The sequence below is a fragment of the Pygocentrus nattereri genome, chromosome 6 (assembly GCF_015220715.1).
Source record: "Pygocentrus nattereri isolate fPygNat1 chromosome 6, fPygNat1.pri, whole genome shotgun sequence".
Taxonomy (NCBI): domain Eukaryota; kingdom Metazoa; phylum Chordata; class Actinopteri; order Characiformes; family Serrasalmidae; genus Pygocentrus; species Pygocentrus nattereri.
In genome coordinates, this window is record NC_051216.1 from 22361857 (window position 1) to 22380665 (window position 18809).

The following is an 18809-nucleotide window of genomic DNA, read 5'->3' on the forward strand; positions in this document are numbered from 1 at the left end:
TTACATTTGTGTTGTTCACCAGATTTTGAATCAGGAATTATTATGGTTTAAATGTGTTTTGTCCTATTTTTGTATAACCTCTGCACATGAATGATGTCATAAAATGATAATCCAGTATGTGCAACAGTACACAGTCAAATGTGAAAATCACATGTTTTGCATCCACACATGCCCATAAAAACAAATAATCACAAAATGAAGGCTGGACCCCAGTCTAGAGACCCCTCATCTCTATTTGTTTTCAGAAAAAACTCTCTTTATCTTATTTTATTTAAGGTTTGTTTCAAATCTAATGTTGAATTCTGCCTTAAAGCAGCTAATGGATTTTGTATTATGTGCCCTTAATAGTTTAATCTCTACACTTCAATCTCTTTATCTCCTTGGTGGCCTCAACACTCCTGGTCAGTGACTGTCTGCCAATTTAGACAATAAGACCTTTAATGGCTACCCAATCTAGCCTCACTCTCTCTCTCTCAGGTACATTCATCCCCACTGGAACTTAAGAAGCCTGTATTAGAGCTCCCTCTACAGGAGGATAACAATACTGCACATCTTATCAGACAGCAATGAATAAAGAAGACATAAAAGATGAGATGCTCTAAGCTCAACATTAATGAAACGTCTAAGCCTCCGAGTGACTGAATATCAGATCCTAATGCTCTTTCACACTCCAGAAGCTCAGAGTAGCTAAAGCTGATGAAGAATCTCCGCTCTATCTTTCTGCTCTTTTTTAAACATCATGATTAAACAGAAAAACCCCTCAGACCAAATAATCTCACTGACTCTTTGCAGAGAAATGACAAACCAATGCACAAGGACTTGGTCTAGTATGTCAATGTACACATCTGGTCCTCAAACTCCTCATAACATCTTTAGAACAAAAAAACAGGCTTATTGTGACAGGCTGAAATGAAAAAAGAGGAAAATGACAGAATGGTGAAGTTCAGCTGCCTGGTCCCTTTCCCTCCTCCACGTCTCCGCTGAAAGAAATTCACTATTTATAATGTCATCTTATCTGCTTGCTTGAGGGCCGCACTGTGAGTGCACTTATACTTCCCTTTGTTAGGGTGAGTTGGCAATTTCCTGTGAGATGGAACAACTGCAGGCAGCCGCTATTTTTTTCCTGATAATGCTCCTGACACAAGGACCAAACTGCTGTTGGCATCAGAGCACAGCCCCAGGCCAGAGCAGTGGGAGTCCTGACATCAGAATCCTGCCATCCTCAACCATTCACAACACAGCATGGCAGGGAAATGAAATAATATAAAAGAAAAAAAATAAATTAACAAATAACAAAAGTGAACAAACAAAGAAATAAAATAAAGAAAGAAAAAGAGTGTATATATATATATATACTTTTTTCCCACTTGAACACACCTTATAAAGTGTGACCATTTCATGATGGGCCAATAGAAATACTCCAGAATCACTTGGGATAAATCTGATTGGTTGATTGGTTTTGCCCATATCTAAAAAGATATATATCGCTGCTGCTGGAACAAAACCTTGTATTTCCATTTTTGTCATAATTTGTGACATAATTTCAAAGTACCTGATGTCGTTTACGTTGTTTGTAAATTTCATGATGAATTAATCAAAAGAAACAACCCAGAATTACTTGGACACACGTCTGGTTCCATTAACTTACATTATAAATAGGGGATGTTTTTTCTTTCTCCAGTAAAGTTACCATTTTGGAGATATATATATATATATATAGAATGTGTGTTTCTTGTTCTTCTTGCCTGGTAAAATCCAATTCTATTCTTTTTATTCCACCTGCTTTCTGCTTTCTCATTTAATCAATATTCCTCCGCTGGAGATGGTCTGTAAGCAAATCGTTCTCATTGTCCTGAACTCAACAGGCAAAATAAGCCCATCCGAACCCGAGTCCTGATTAAAGACTCTATTAATATAGGGCTCCTGATAATAATGATCAATCCCAGCTATAACAGCTGCCATGAGCGCTGCAGTCACTGCGTCCTGCTCTAATGTGTTATAGCGCCATAAAGGAACTAAGCAGCGCTCAGTAGTGGGCAGCAGCGACCCCGGGCGGGGGCAGCTTTTACCCCACCTCTCCAACCCCCCCAAGCCCATACCCCCCACACCCCTCCTCCGTACAGGTAGGCTAACGCGAGCCTCATTTAGCGCTACGCTGCTTTTCCTAATTAGCGCCGCGAGGCCTCATTAAGTCCGCTCTAATGAATAAATATTGTATTTCATAGCCTGATTACCAGATCAGCTCAATGCTCGAGCGTCGTAAACAATTATTTCCCTAAATATTCATCACCCTAAAGTGGATGATCATTGGTATTTAATACCAGTATTTTCAAGTGCACCTTTATTATGCAAATAATACTTTTGGAAGCGTTCGTTTCCTGCAGAACCGAGGAAGATTCACACGGGGAAATAAAAAGTGAGAGATTCTGTAAGAGTGACACACTGCGAAGTTTTGAGAAGGCTGAGAAGATCAGTCTGAATAAGCTCACTAGACTATCTGGGTTTTCACAAAGCCTGTGCCGAGACCGAGGCTGTGCTTAGAGAGACTTCATTTATTACAGGAGGACACTTGTTTGGCTGCTAAGTCCTTGTGTGATTGAGCCATCTCACTGTTTTAATACCTTCTGCAGACCAAAGTCATTTCAGCTGATTCGAGGCAAACGTGTAAAACACAATGTATAAATATGTACTGAGAAAACAATTCAGTTCAATTAAAGCTGAACTAAACCTGAAACCGACACAGAAAATCGGTTAAAAACACTCACACCACCATTATCACTTATGACAAGCAAGACTGTACACTGTTCACACATGCAGCGAGAGAGGTGGGGGGGGGGGGCGAGAGAGAGAGAGAGAGAGAGAGAGAGAGAGAGAGAGAGAGAGAGAGAGAGAGAGAGAGAGAGAGAGAGAGAGAGAGAGAGAGAGAGAGAGAGAGAGAGAGAGAGAGAGCGCACACTAATATGCTTTAATAGGAAAAATGATTTACAGGTATAAGATTTCCCATTAGAGTCTGCTAATTATTTCCACACCATTAGTGGCAGTTCTCTAATGAAGGCTCTGAGCAGGCGATGCAGTATATCAGACTGCTCTAGTAAAAGCGGGACAGAAGGGGAGATGGGGCAGGAGAACATTTGCCCTCCCCACTACACAGACACACTGAAGGACACACATTCAACCAGCACCAACAGGGCTTTTCACAGTGGCTTATTTAAAATAGTTCACATGACCCATTCAGACCACCTACTCTCAGCGCTCAACACACCTGAACCAGGTATTCTCTGTTCTTATTGGCCCTGTTTAGGTGTGTGGGGAACAAATATGGGGAAACATCTACATTAAACACACATCTATATTTTTAACCCCCTAAAGCCATTAAACACATTCAGGCTCCAAGCAAAATACTACATGGGGCTCAATTATATTATTTTGTATGCACATATGTTCTATGGACACTTTTATAAGAATGACAAATATCAAGGTTTAAAAAAAAAAAAAAAAAAACACCACCACACACACACACACACACACACACACAGCTTGTGTGACTGGAAGGCCCTAATGCAACTGCTTATTATTTATATCAGAAAATAGTTAGCAGTATAAAATGTGGAAAAGAAAAAAAAATGCATTCTAGATGAGTCCTTACATTACACAAAGGAAACTTGATCAACTGGGACAGCACACAGGCAGATTAGAAACTATAATGCATTTATTGGATGAAAGTACAAGTGTTGAACAAAGTTCATGAACAGTTTCTTAAAAGTGAATTCACCACATGACTCCTGCTCAATTTTCTGCCTCCCTACTTTAATTCAGCACAAAGAAAAGCCTTGTAGAAAAAAAAAAATTCATTCAAACAGTATTTTACAGTGTATGAAAGGTGGAATAAAAAAAAAAAAAAAGAATCTGAAAGGCATTAAAAACATGCTCAAGCTGTAAAAATCATGTAAGCAAAATTACAGTACAGTTTTTTCAGTTTCTCTGCCACTAAGCAAATCAATAACTTGGTAACTTTATACATTTAAAACAATGTAAATTTTAAAAGTTGTGTAGACCATTTTCAATTGGCTACTCAAAAGGCACATGAACTTACATGAAGTTTTGAAATGTCCTATTCAAATTCTGAAAACATACAGAACCAAAAACAGGCAGTGGTCATTTAAAATCAGCGGGGCTGAACAGGGGCTGCCGTTTTCTCACTCGCTCTCCTCCAACTCCTTCTTCAGGCTAAAGACGGAAAGACAGTATAAGTGTCAAGCCTCCATTTTAACACTTGAGTTGTAGAACACGTCATTCCTTGTTCTGTGCAACTTGTATGACAAGCTAATAATTTGAATGAAAACATTACCTGTTCAGGTAAGCATGAACATTGTCATAGCCATGGTACTTTGCCAGATAGACCAGCACACCTGTAGCACAACGACCTTCTCTGGCCCTGCAGAAGCTGCAGTTACAAATGCCTCTGCATGGCGGGCAACGCCACTCCTGCAAGAGAGTCACATCTCCATCACATACATATCCAGCACTCTGTCACTAATAAATAAACACACACACACCTAAGCTGCTTCTCCTTCTGGGTCTCTGGGAGGGATGCTGGAGCCTATCCCAGCTGTCATTGGGCAAAACTACCAATACAGTAAAAGATACTTAACTGACTGATTGGATGATTGTTTTACTATAAAGTGTACAAGCTACTCCAACTGCATACAATTAGTCAGTGAATGTTAAGATATGCCACACTCCAGTCTGAATCCCGACGTGACTGCTACTAAAAAGTATGCTGACTGCAACGTCCGACTTTGTTTTACAGTACTTAAGCACTAGACCTGGTTAGCAAACTCGGTATTTGTTTTTTTTATTTTGTGGCCTGTTTGGCCTCCTGTGTTGTTGGGTCTCTAAGATTCATCTTTCTCACCTATGCACAAACTCGAAATCAGTCTATGGTTGAATATCATATACTGGATTTCACACTATCCGTAAAAAATGTCAGTCTGCACAGTCTCAAGTGTTGTATGAAAGCACTGCTCACTGAACATTAAGCGCAGATTGAAAGTGTTTCCTGTACTCACCGGGTCCAGCAGAGCATCCCGGACTTCCTCTCCATAACGGTTCCGCAGACAAGGTCCACAGAACTGCCCCCTGACCCCTACACACTCTGGGTTGCGGCAATTAGTCTTGGTATCTGTTGTCTTCTGACGACATTGGTGACAGGTGGAACCCTACAGTATAGACAGACTTTCAAACCAGTTTCTTGCTTTCTTTTCTTTGCAAATTGCAAACAGTGGCCATTCTGACAAACAACACTCTCAGTCCTCATGGGGCAGACCGAGGACACATAGGCAGAGAGCAGGGGCACAAATTCAGATGTAAACAACTAGGATAACTTACAGTGCTGCGGTTGTAGACCTTCTCTCTGACATTAAAGCAGATATTGTCCAGTTCTGCCTGGGTAATCTCTTCCACAGGTCTTACCACATGGGGGATGGCAAGAACACCGGTGTAGGTGCGTCGACGGCGCGGCTCCTAGACAAAAACATTTGAAGTCAAATACAAAATATCTTACCACTTTGTGTGCCCATGTATATGAACAAGTTGACAGAGAAGCCAAAGAAAATATATAAAACACTTCAGGGGTAAATGCGATTCAACCCTCCCATCATGCCCAGCATCTTACTGGTTCATAATCATCGTCTTCGCTGTATCTGTTCCTGCGAACCAGGCCAAACTTGTCCTCAGACTCTTCTTCAGGAGGAGTGGGGGGACCATCCACCAGTGAACGGGAGCGAGTGTGAGGCCGTGATGTACGTTCAGGATTCTTTCTCCGAAGTCCAGGTGTTTCCAGAGAACGGCGAGGAACACGCCGAGGCTACACATACAGGGAGAAGGGATAGAACCTGGATAAGTATCAGTTAACTCTCTCAAAGTTCTTCTCTTTATCAATCATTTTTACTTAGTAAGTGCTTTGTGACTCACCGTATTGGTCAATGGTAGAGACATCCTCCTAGGGAAGAGACCAGGAACTTTGTTCAACTCTGCCATTAGCTTTGCCAGCTACAAAGAGGAAAAAGTTAAATTTCATATATTTGCTTACAAACTAGCTTCAGTTACCAAGTAATTGACCCGGCAATTATTCTACAGTAATGCGTGATGTCCAGGTGATCGTTTCAAAAGCAAACCTTTCCTACTATTATCAGCATCTTAATTATCATAAGTAATTTAATGTGCTGTATAGTAAACAGCCTACCATAGCCTTGTTCTCTTTAATATTGAGTGCTCTCTTCGCAACAAAGTTCTCCTCCTCATCTGAGTCGGACTCTGGGTCTTTGGGTTGAGGAGCAGCCTGAGGACTCGTCGACTTCTTCTGATTGCCTTTTTTTTTTGCTGGGAACTTCATAGCCACTCTAAGGGTGAAGGAGCGACGAGGTCTTTTCAAAGGCTCTAAAGAATCTGAGTCAGAATCCATTTTCTGAAATGACAATGTAAGTGAATTAATCAATAAAGATAAAAGTTGTGATGCATATACCAACTAAATATGGTACTTGATGAACAGTAAAATGAACTCTGCTGCAACTCACCAGGGTATTCATCTGATTACTGAAGTCATTCTCCTCAAAGCCACTGCAAGCTTCCTCCTCAGACACTGTGGGGCCTCTGAAAACTTTCCCTGTCTTAGCTGAGCTTCTTGTTTGTCTCACAGGCCTCTTCTGTGTGAGGAGAAACGTACACTTCAGAGCCAGAAACAACAGTGAACATCATGAACTTGAAGTTGTAAAGGTGAGAATGCTGATATTAGTTACTGGTGAACTATGGTAACCACTAAAGATGGAGAAGCATGTTTGTTAAAGGGTGGGATTTCTTAATTTTAGATTACTGTACCGTAGTCGCAAAGCCATCAGAGCCGAAGCTGTCGCAGCTGTCGTCTGAGGAAGAGGATGAAGAGGAGGAAGAGGTCTCTATAGGAACCAGAGAAGAGTTTCGATAACTCCTCAGGTTCATTCTGGTGGGGGGAGGGGGCTGCTGTCTCTGCAGGGGGAGGAAAACCACACCAAAGCAGTCAGCACAAACACAACTTTACTTCTTCTAGAAGAAAAAACTGGTTTAAAAATGATTCGAATAGTTTGTTCATATTAGGCGTGTCTCTCATAGTTTTATTTCAGTTTTTCTACTTTACCGAACAAAATAAGGGGAGGGCGTAAACAAAAACAAACAATACTAAAAGCAAACCTAAACAATAGGTACTATTTCTGAAGGAAACATGCCTCGATGACTGAGTTACTGAAATACCCTGTGTTACATACATGCATTTCACGAAGTTAACGAGCTTAGCAACATTTTGCTGCGCAAAAACTGGAATTTTAAGAAAGATTAAAAACGGTGCACATGAACTATTTAACTAGCTAGCTAGTTAACCAGCTTAAGCTAAGACAGAGCACACTAGCTATAAAAGAAATCAACCTAACGTAAGCTACCTACTTCACAGGACACTTAAAAGTAAACTGTACATTCGTGCAAAGAAACAAACAATATTAACTGCAAGAAGAAACAATAGCGTGTGTTTGCCTACCTTGGTGCGCATTGTTTCGTCTTCTCTTATCCCGTCCCGTCCTGTCCTGCAGCAGTGAGTGTATGAAGCAGAAAAGCGTTACTGCAGGGCGCTTAGCCTGGAAGTTCGCGGGAAATTTTCAAGAGGCGTGGCAACACTGCGCGCCACGGCGAAGTCCTGCAAGATGCCTAAAAAAATTCTAAATAAGTCAACTTAACGCTAGATATAATTACATCTGTCATATAACATGTCACTCCAAATCCACCTGTACAGTATTATCTAATCATAAGCTGCAACTGAGCTCACATTAATAAGGTAAGAACGGCATATTTAAATATAAGTTCCTTTCAGGATCTTTAGCCGTGGCGCCAAATGGCTTTAAACTATTTGCATGAGAGGGTGTGAAGCGCGCGTTATTCGCTTTGGTGACCCACATCCTTAACTTTGTAGTGGCAGAAACAGAAACATACTACAATTTTTAAAATGTTTAGTTTACTTTATTTTATTGCAACAAATATTTTTATAGTTTAACTATATATATATATATATATATATATATATATATATGTATGTCAAAATAGAACCCCTTAAACCCTTTGACAATAAAACTTGTCACAGTTCATGTAAGGTAGCTTAGTGTGCATCAGACACCCCACCACACACCAATACACAATGGGTAGTCAAATAATGTAAAGTCCCAGATAATTGAATTAGAAATGGTCTTTGTCTTCATCACAGACCTCTTCAAGAACTTATAATGAAAATTACTGGAGTATTATTCAGAAAAAGAAGATCCTTCCTGTGGAATAATTGTCAGCATGAGGATTGAAGCCTTTGGTCTTCCAGGTATAGAAAACGTGTTAAAAAGACAACAAATCAGGTGTCCTGTCCTAACGTCTTCATGAGTTTTATGCCCATATTTCCTTTACTGATTAGTTTCTTCCACTCACAGAAAAATGCAATTTTTAATTGCTTGCTAACATGCAGATGCACAATGAATACTAAACATACATCCACATCCACATAGCATTGTTGTCATCATTGTCTGAACTCATTTGAAATTAGGGATGAGCGTTGGATACTAAAAATCACATTTTGTAGCTGAACCTTTGCATTTAAGGGTCCCCAGACTCAAGTCTCATAAATCTATCAGAATGAATAAAACATAAATAAACATCTGTTTTGCAAAAATCTTTTATATTAAAATAATTTAGCATGTCTATATTTCTTTCAAAATAATTCTTGTTAGTTTAAGTTTGACCCATTTTCACATTTTTCTTAATTTGTCTACCCTCTGCAAATGATGTGTCCCATGGTGTCTGAGTCTCTTGGATTAATGCTCTAGTTATGATAAAAACAGTTAATCATGGACATTTTGAATGTCCACTCATACAAAATAAAACCCTCTAACTCCGCCCACGTCCTCCCCCTCGCCCTCCTCTTCGTGGACGGCCTCTGAGCTGTCTCTGGTCCTGCTGCTTGTACTCTTGTTTGGGAGGCTTTTTGCGTTCTACTTTAATCCACCCTCCCTCGTTGCCTTTGGTCTCCTCTGCTTCATTCTTCTGCTTTTCTGCTGTCACCGTTGCCATCCCTGGTATAATCCTTGGGTGGTTCTGTGGTACCACAGTGCTGTTGTTCCAAGGTCGTCCACTGTGTTGAAATCCTCTAGTGGCACCCTGAGATATATGAGTGGAGACTTTAGAAAGCTTCCTGTCCCCTGCTCCCGGCACAGTCATACAATCATGGTAGTTGTTTCTGGGGTACTTGTACATAGCTCCTGCACTAACAGGGCGCTCTCTTTCCGATGCACTCTCAGAGGTCGTACTGGACGGGCTACTGCCCTTTGACCCCAGGTGGAGAGAGGAGAGTTTGGTAGACAGTGTAGGTGAAGAGCTTCTGGAGCTGGCCCACGGTGAGAATGGATTGCGATTGGGCGATTTTCGCACAGCTGAAGCATAGGAAGTCTGGTTCCCAAAGGCAGATAGAAACTGCGGGAGGGTCATGGATTCGGCTGAGAGGCTGTTAGGCGTGCCATTGTTGCGCTCCTGGGTTAGGTTCTCCTTCATCTGCTTTAACCTCAGACTGGAAATCCACTGAGGGTCAATACCTGTAAGAGCAAGATGAATAAAACAAATAAAATACAACGTATGGACAGGTCAACATGTATCTGGTTTGCCTTAACATTATTATAGTCAATAAAGCAAATACAGTCAAGCAGATTAACTATACTACATTGCTATAATGCAAATAGGCCAACGAGGCCATACTGAATTTTGATGTTACCAGAACAAAAAATTTGTATCTCCAAAATGTTAACTTCATGTGAGAAAGAAAAATTATTCTGGACTTTTAACATGTTAACCTAGGAAGATTTAATTCCATTTAATTTTTTGTTCTATTTCTATAGATGCATTCATCATAAAATGGTCACACAAAGTAAAGGGAAGCCAGCCTTTTCAAATTTTGTGAACAAAGAAGATGTGGCAAAAAGGGAGACTGGAACTGAAAATTCAATGGTGTGTTGTTCCAGCAGTGCAGATTTACTTGAATTCAACCAAACACATAATTTCTACATGAATAAAATACATAAACACAATTACTGCCAATACTAATGTAGAAGACAAATGTGTTTCTGTACCATATTTCATTCATGTGGAAATCACATACACATTTGAATCAAGTAATTCAGGAAAGTAAAAAAACATATCTGAAAACACTTTTTCCACTCAGAATTTTCAATGGTTCCCAAGAGTAAAGCCCATTACCAGAGTTGGAGCGACTCCTGTAGTTTCCTTCCCCATTTAATGGTGTAGTTTCTATGAGCAGCTCTACAGCCTTGATATCATCTCCCCCACTGGCTGGGCTCCACTGCACTAAGTGCACATGTCTAGTGCTCTTTGGAGACTTGACATCACTCTGAAGAGAAAACAAGCACAAGGTGAGAGACGAGCAGGTACTGAGCTCTGCAGCCTTTCTCTTGTGCCCAAGTGAAGTTTGGACATGGAGGGATAGGAAACTGCACTGCAATGAGTCCAGCTGGCTGGACAAGCTCCCCGTCTTTTTGCCATCTAACTATGCGTTTGATTTACACTACATAATTATTTAGATGTAATTACAAAAAACTTTGTAAATGGAATTTGCTCTGTAATTAAAATCAATTTACATTCTGAATCAATAGGTTTGAGTGTACAAGTGCAACTTTTTCTTTTTATATTAATGTAAAAAAAAAGCAGACATAAAAATTATGTTTCTGCTAATCAAGACTGTTTACATCTTTTTTTTTTCAGATTCAGTTTATAATAAATTGTCACACCTACTTACAAACACATGGCATTTATTGAACATTTAAATTCAGTATTTTCAACAGAGCTTCTCTGCTTGTTTCAACGAGGTATGAGTGAAAAATAATAATATGAAACTACAATATGTTTTTGCTATTGCCAGTGATATCTGCGACTTCTAAGGGGTAAAACATGCAACTCATTTACATTAAGTATGTAGGAGGATGTGATTCTAGACTGGGCCAAAGTAAAGAGGAAGTCCTTCCACATCCATTGTAGTACTACAATACATGATATTTATTTGAAAAGTATGCAACAGTGTATAGCAAATTGAAAAAAAGTCAAGAGATGTGTTTTCCAAAATGCCTTGTGTTGATTTTATGAATTTTCATTACCTCATAATTTATAATGCAGTCAACAGTCTGTTTGTCAGATATGCCAACAATCCACTTGTCCATCACAAATGGTGGCTGAAAAGAATTGAGAGTGCATACAGTGTTTATTACATGGAAGTCTGTAATTCATCATACTGTGCTGTGCTGTGTAACTGTGGTGCTATTAGAACGCACCTTAGTCATCTTTAACACTTCCACATCTGGTCTATTTGCATTAAAGGTGACGTCCTTGATATAGGTTATGGCAACTTCATCACCGTCCAGCTCCATGTACATTTTCCATTTGCAGTCCTACAGAGAGCACATCAAAGAGATAATAAGACATCCAGGATCAATACTCAATGGTCTAGCATTTAAATACATTGAAGTGGACATCAGAGGACATCAATGGTCACATCTGATGGTTCTTATACTACTGTTAAACAAACATCACAGCCTAGATTTAGAAATGAACAGGTAGATGAAACTAGGGAATTTTTTTTTCTGAATGTGAATGCAACATGTAAATGAATGCAACATTAGTATTTCTACTTAAAGTGGATTTTCTGGGGGGCAAACTGAAATTTGTTACATTGAGAATACAATAAAATCCTAACTATAGGGTTTCAGGATTGCTAAAACAGTTGGCTAATATTTGGCTTTCCATTACGTCTTTAAACCTTAACCAAATACTTGGTAGAATCCCACCTAATCTATACTATTCTATTCTTCCATTTCCATACTGTTTGCCCTTGCTGACTTGCCCTCACCATTTCCCCTCAGGAGATTCCCCCCATGTCTTAGTTGAACTTATATAGGACCTTCCTACCCATCCAGACAGAGCAAGGCCAATCATGCTCTCTTTGACTCCTGGCCACAGATGGCTGTGGCAACACCAGGGATCGAACCTGCAATCTCCCGATGGTGATGCCAATGCTTAGTTGTGCTGCTTGTGAGCCTTAGGGGTTGCATTGTAAATCTAAAGCTTGCAAAGTGTATGTATGTTATACTCAAGACTTAAAAAGTGAAAGTTTGCTTAGCTAATTAGCCCCCTCCAACTAGCCTACCTGAGGGCAAGTGCATCCTTATTGAAAAATCCACTCGTTGATGTCCCCACCCTTCTTGTACTATGAGTGACCACTTTAGTAATGTAGGTGCTACACACTTTCCAGTTCTGAGGCATGCTAAATTCAGTTTATTACAGCAATTTCCAGAGAAGGCATGCTAGATTTAGTATTAAAATGGAAGACGTGTTTACTTGTTTTTCTGTCTTAAGAGTCACAGCGTAAAAATCATAGTCTGATCAATCTGTGCCCCATATCTGCATGCACACATACTCCAAGTATGTTGCTAATTCTAACTTTTGTAAGAACAATCCTAACAAATTCAAATACACAAACCCCTGCACCAACACATGAAAAAAAAGGAAAATTAGGGAAAAAAATGCACACTACAAGCAGACAAAGGTGTGCAAGTGAGCCCATAAACATCCACTCTCATTCACATTAGCAATGGAAATGTGGCCCTCATCATAGGGCATGTTAAAGCTGTCTGGCTGTGTGCACAGTGCACATGCTGACAGAGCAGTAATGATTCCTTTGCTCCTCCAGCCCACAGCACCAGGCACAGGTCGTTACTTAAAATGCACTGCTTCTGTTGCCTTTGCTGCGAGCCAATCTGCTGTGTACAGAAAATCAGACAACACATCACAAGACAGCCACATATACACTCATCTGTACTGGGCTCAGGACTGTGTATGTGTTTAAAGGAGGTGCATGCAGAGTATGGATGGAGGAGCGCGTGTGCCGAGGGCACGTTTTGTATGTATGAGTGAGTATGTGTGAGCGTGCTGGATGGATCTCAAAGCGTCAGTGTCAGAGGTCCTCAAAGCGTCGATGTCAGAAGCCCTGTGGCCCTGTAAAGCTGCCAGGCTCCTCCTCGCTGGAACGGGCTGCTAGCGTGTTGGCCCAGCGTTGGCCCCGCTGTTGGACCCGGCCTAATCACACCGGCAGAAACAATGTGCTGTGATGGCGGCCAGCACAGCGAGCGTCTAATGACGCCTCATACATAATTCAGCACCTTTCCCTCGACTCAGCGCTGATATCCTCATTAACAGCACACTCGCTGCCTGTCAGATGGCCAGTGCACAATCGCAGGCCCCTCATTTAGTCTTTGAGAAGTGCAGCTGCTACCATGACACCGCCAGCAAAGAGGGAGAGGAGAGAGTGAGAGCGAGTGAGAGAGGGAGATAGGGAATGAAGAGAGGCAGAGCGAGAGAGGGAGAGAGGGAGAGAGAGGGAGAGAGGGAGAGAGAGAGAGAGAGAGAGAGAGAGAGAGAGAATTAGAGAAAAAATGGAGAGGGGAAGAATGAGAGAGAGCAAGTGAGGGAGGTGGAGGGGAGGCAAGAGAAGGAGAGAAGTCGAGAGAGAGAGAGAGAGAGAGAGAGAGAGAGAGAGAGAGAGAGAGAGAGAGAGAGAGAGAGAGAGAGAGAGAGAGGGGAAAAGTGAGCAGAGCGGGTTTGTTTTATTTAGTGCAAAAAAACCTTCCAGTTTGTAAAAACAAGGCTGACACGGAGCCTGACACCAGGCAGGGGAAAATAATTAGCTCTCATTTTCTCAGCCTCCTGTTTCCTTCTCCCTGCTGAGTTTCCTCCCCACTAAACCACCACATGTCAGGAGAAATGGGAGGCAATTAGCGGCCTCGCTTCAGCCCCGCCGCACGCACTGAAAGGGGACTATTTATGATGGGACAATGAACAGCTGAAAGATTAAATAACATTTGCCTTTTAAAAAGAAAATGACTTCTGGCTAAATGGGCCATTTTTGATTAAATTCAAGCAGCAAGTGGAGAAGCGGCCTTTCTCCCCTCTTTGAGATCCGAACAAAGCCTTTGCTAGCAAAAAGGGGGTGGATGCTACGTATCGCTTTAGATGAAAGATTTATTTATCTATTTTTTCTGTTTATTTTTAAAGGGGAGAAGAAGAAGAAAAAAAACAATCTTGTGAACAGAAATGTGCTTTGTGAGATGGTGGTCAATAGCTGATGGGAGAATAACAGGCATCTTTATTTAAGGAAATGGCAACTTCAATGTGAAGAGTATTGCTATCACGACACCCTAAAGAGTCTCAGCTCTATACACTGATGACAAGCCATCACCCAGGGAACAAACGGCGTCCTTCTGAACATTAGCATAGATAAGATTATAAAATATTGATTGCAAATAATAAAAAAAAAAAAAATCACCAAGTTATGTGTGGTATGAAGCGAAAAAAAAATATGAATTGTAACAAGAAAAATATTTTCCTGAGAAAACTGGCAGCAGTTTGAAAACTTTAAAGCATCACTGAGAACTTTCTGGCACATCAGAAACAGTAGAGGAGCCAGATATCTGTTCCTAAGGCTGGAGCTCCAACAGTGCTGCAGTAGTGTTTTTTCAGCTCTGAGCTCACCAAAACTGAGTAATGCCTATTACGTAATGAAAAACTGCAAATGAAAAAAAAAAAAAATCCAAACAAAAAACTGCACAGGTTGAAAATAACAGCCTACTGCAAAGCCTACAGTATTGTTCTCAAGGTAAATGCAGAATGAGATTTGGTAAGATAATATAAGTGGGAGATGTTCTTAATGAATATGTATCACCTTTGGTCCTGTTCCTGCTTTCCAGTGATAACCAAACACCAACTCCAAACTAACAATCTTCCTCCAACCCTCCTCTTCTTCCTCACGGGCCCACTCATCCTGACAGAGGACACAAGGAACATTACAACATCAGCAACACTCTAATCATGTCACCCTGCATTTAACATACGTCAAGAGACAATATGTTCACAGTAAAGGCAGAGGCAGGAGGTGGGAACGCTCCATCATTAGGACACAAATGTGACCGCAATAGTGAACTGAACAAATAAAGAAAAGTCTGAATCAGCAACAGATGAACATGGTTTTATGTCACAAAATGAGATGAATTCAATTACCATATAACAAGAAATAAAAAAGATACAGAGCAGAACTCCAGGCATACCTTCGTTAGCGGAGGGAAATGAAACAGTCCCAGGTAATCGTTGGTTAATTTTTCAATTTCGGCCTAAAAATAAAGAACAGGTATTACCACTATCATCATCAGGAATAAAGATGACACCTAAAAACACAGTGAAATACTTAGTAAAGTATTATTTGATCAAGGAATAACAAATATCTATATTGACGGTCCATGCCCTCGCTTACAAAGATCATGTTTTTAGCTATAAGGAGGAATTGAAGAAAGCTAACACACTCTATTATTCAAAAATCATCCAAGGCGCACATGGTAGTTCTAGAGCTCTCTTTTCTACTGTTAATAAGTTACTGTGTCCTGTGAAATGTTTTCCTTTGACCCCATCACCAGAATTCTGCTCTCGATTTATAGCTTTTTTCTATTGAAAATTTGATTTAATATACTCTCAATTTCAGCCAATTTTAGCTTAATTGAATTTCTAGCCTCAGTCGTTTCGATTTAACAGCAGTTGTTTTTCTACTTTTAATAGTGTGGATAAAAGTTTTGTCGTAAAGCTTATTAAGTCCTCTAGAGCTACCACTTGCCAACTGGACCCCATGTCAACAGACTGGGCGAAAGCTTGTCATGCTTCTATTTGTCCTCTCACTACTCAGGTCATCAATGCATCGCTCAGTTCAGGTTTTGTACCAGCTTGTTTGAAATTGGCTGCCATTATGCCGATTCTGAAGAAGACTGGTTTAGACCCTGAGAATTTAGCAAATTATAAGCCAATCTCTAATCTTCCATTTCTCACCAAAATACTTGAACGGGCGGTAGCAGTCCAGTTAATAGATCATATTGAATTCAATGACTTGTTTGAGTTTTAGAAAGAATCACAGCACTGAAACTGCACTTGTTAGGGTGGTGAATGATCTCTTACTAGCAGCTGTTGAACTTGCTTGTTCTATTGGACTTTACTGTCACTTTTGATATGGTATGCCATAGCCTACTACTACATTGGCTTCAAAATTTGATTGGCATATCTGGTACTGCACTTGCCTGGTTTCAGCCATATCTAGCAGACAGGCAGCAGTTTGTCTCTATTGGAGGTAACAGATCTGACTCGTGGTCCCCGTCATGTGGTTTCCCTCAGGGGTCAGTTCTTGTCCCTTTGCTCTTTATGCTGTACATGCTCTCCCTTGGTGACATCATCAGGCAACATGGATTGCAGTTTCATTGTTTTGCAGACGATGTGCAGATCTATATATATACTAAACCATGTAGCAGTTTATCACCCTTGGTGTTGATTAATTATTTAGCTGATGTTAGAACATGGATGACTGAGAACTTCCTGAGTCTTAATAGTAATAAGTTAAAGGCCATATTAATTGCCTCTACAGCTACAGTTAAAAGGATAAGCAATACTGCTGTCTCTGTTCCTGGTTATATTGTCTCTTCTTCAACCTAGATCAGAAACTTGGGAGTGATCTTTGACTACACTGTGTTTTGAACCCCATATCAAGAACACCTGTAAGGCAGCCTTTTTCCATCTGAAAAGCATTGCTAGGAACCGCCCTTTTCTCTCCTTTTCTGCTGCTGAGACTGTTATCCATGCTTTTGTAACATCTAGAATTGACTACTGCAATCCTGTGCTACATGGACTCCCTGCTCGGGTTCTGAATAGGCTGCAGTATGTGCAGAATTCAGCTGCAGGGGTTTTAACCCACACTAGATCTTGGGAGCACATCAGTCCAACTCTGAAACAACTTCATTGGCTCCCAGTACAGCATCATGTTCAATACAAATTGCTTGTGCTGGTTTTTAAATCTTTGAATGGCCTTGCCCCCTCCTACCTTGGTAGTCTACTTCAGTTATACTCTCCAGCTCGCACCCTTCGATTCACATTTGTTCAAAGTTCCTCCCTCTAAGCTGCTCACTTTTGGTGACAGGGCATTCAGTATTGCTGGCCCCAAGCTGTAGAATAGTCTCCCCTGCGTGCTTGTTTGACTCTGGCTGTGTTCAAAGATAGTCTTAAAACCCACCTTTTCCAGATGGCTGTTGGGCAAACCAGTACTGTGATTTTTTTAAACTAGTGTATTGCATTTATATATTTTTTTATCTATTTTAAATTATTTTTAATTATTTTTCTATGATTTTCATTGTACAGTGTCCTTAGGTGTCTTGAAAGGCGCCACAGCGGATCATCTGCCTCCATCTTGCCCTATCCACTGCCTCCTCTACTTTCACACCAACCATCTCCATGTCCACCTTCACTACATCCATAAACCTTCTCTGAGGTCTACCTCTTCTCCTTCTACCCGGCAGCTCCATCTCCAACATTCTTTGCCCAATATATCCACTATTCCTCCTCAACACATGTCCAAACCATCTCAACCTGGCCTCTCTGGCTTTATCTCCAAACTGCTCCACCTTCACTGTCCCTCTGATCTGCTCATTTCTAATCTTGTCCAACCTTGTCACTCCCAACGAAAATCTCAGCATCTTCATCTCCGCCACCTCCAGCTCAACCTCCTGTCTTTTAGACAGAGCCACAGTCTCCAAACCATACATCATAGCAGGACGCACTACTGTCTTGTAAACCTTCCCTTTCACTTTTGCTGCTATCCTTCTGTCACACATCAGCCATGACACCCGTCTCCACCCACTCCATCCTGCCTGCACCCTCTTCCTCACCTCTTTTTTGTACTGTCCATTGCTCTGGATGGTTGACCCAAGATATTTGAAGTCATCCACCTTTACGACCTCTACTCCTTGCATCTTCACCTTTCCACCTGCCTGCCTCTCATTCACACACATGTATTCTGTCTTATCTCTACTGACCTTCATTCCTCTCCTCTCCAGTGCAAACCTCCACCTATCCAGATTCTCTTCCACCTGCTCTCTACTCTCACCACAGATTACAATGTCATCTGCAAACATCATGGTCCATGGAGCCTCCTGCCTGACCTCATCTGTCAACCTGTCCATAAAAATTGCAAACAAGAAGGGGCTCAAAGCTGATCCCTGATGTAACCCTACCTTCACCTTGAAACCATAAAATGTTATTATTATATTATTATTATATCTGTACAGCAAAGGCTTTTGAGTTACAAAGACAAATACAACACATATGTGCACCATTTTTATTACAATTTGCAATTGCAGTTTTTATTTTTATTTAATTGTTATTTTGATTTTTAATTGTAATTCAGTTTCAGGGACTGTTTAATTTTCATATGTGGACTGTGTGGACAGCGGGGTGAATGATACATTCTGAAACTTTAACAGTGTTTGCATATTACATCAAACTATTTTCTTTAAAAAAAACTCAACCCTTTAAGGGCCAACACTGACTAGAAGTGGAAGCATGTCGTTATCGTGCTGGGCAACTTTCTCAGACACTTGTGCTCCTCTCATGTCTGACAGCAGCAGCTTTACCTTCAGGTGTATGATGTGTCCTTTGGAGGTTATGCCCATATCTCTCATATCTGCCTCAGAGAGGAGCAGTAGCCTGCGTCCAGTGATGTGGTTCTGCTTGAAGATATCCGCATAAAGCTGCATCTCACACTCATGTCCTGCAGAAACAGACATATAGCAGATACACTTATAGCTATACATATAACAGAAATATAATGCACA

The 18809-nt window shown here is 40.8% G+C and overlaps 2 protein-coding genes across 2 annotated transcripts in view; both read right to left on the reverse strand.

Annotated features, from left to right (window-relative positions):
* Positions 1-3691: 3691 nt before the first annotated feature.
* On the reverse strand, positions 3692-7964 carry cdca7a (cell division cycle associated 7a). Its single transcript, XM_017692193.2, has 10 exons — positions 7565-7964; positions 6877-7023; positions 6576-6704; positions 6245-6466; positions 5974-6051; positions 5675-5866; positions 5389-5523; positions 5070-5219; positions 4349-4485; positions 3692-4227 (listed from the first exon to the last, which is right to left on the reverse strand). The coding sequence occupies exons 1-10, from the start codon at positions 7574-7576 to the stop codon at positions 4197-4199; spliced, it is 1233 nt and encodes a 410-aa protein (XP_017547682.1). The 5' UTR covers positions 7577-7964; the 3' UTR covers positions 3692-4196.
* A 525-nt stretch (positions 7965-8489) lies between these two features.
* The window catches only part of zak (sterile alpha motif and leucine zipper containing kinase AZK), a 32473-nt gene continuing 22153 nt past the window's right edge, over positions 8490-18809 (reverse strand). Inside the window, exons 14-20 of the mRNA XM_017692366.2 lie at positions 18609-18745; positions 15219-15281; positions 14837-14935; positions 11394-11510; positions 11220-11294; positions 10309-10459; positions 8490-9650 (exon numbers count right to left, since the gene is read on the reverse strand). Coding sequence (XP_017547855.2) covers positions 8950-9650; positions 10309-10459; positions 11220-11294; positions 11394-11510; positions 14837-14935; positions 15219-15281; positions 18609-18745 — 1343 coding nt within the window. The 3' untranslated portion in view covers positions 8490-8949. The remainder of the gene's footprint in view (positions 9651-10308; positions 10460-11219; positions 11295-11393; positions 11511-14836; positions 14936-15218; positions 15282-18608; positions 18746-18809) is intronic.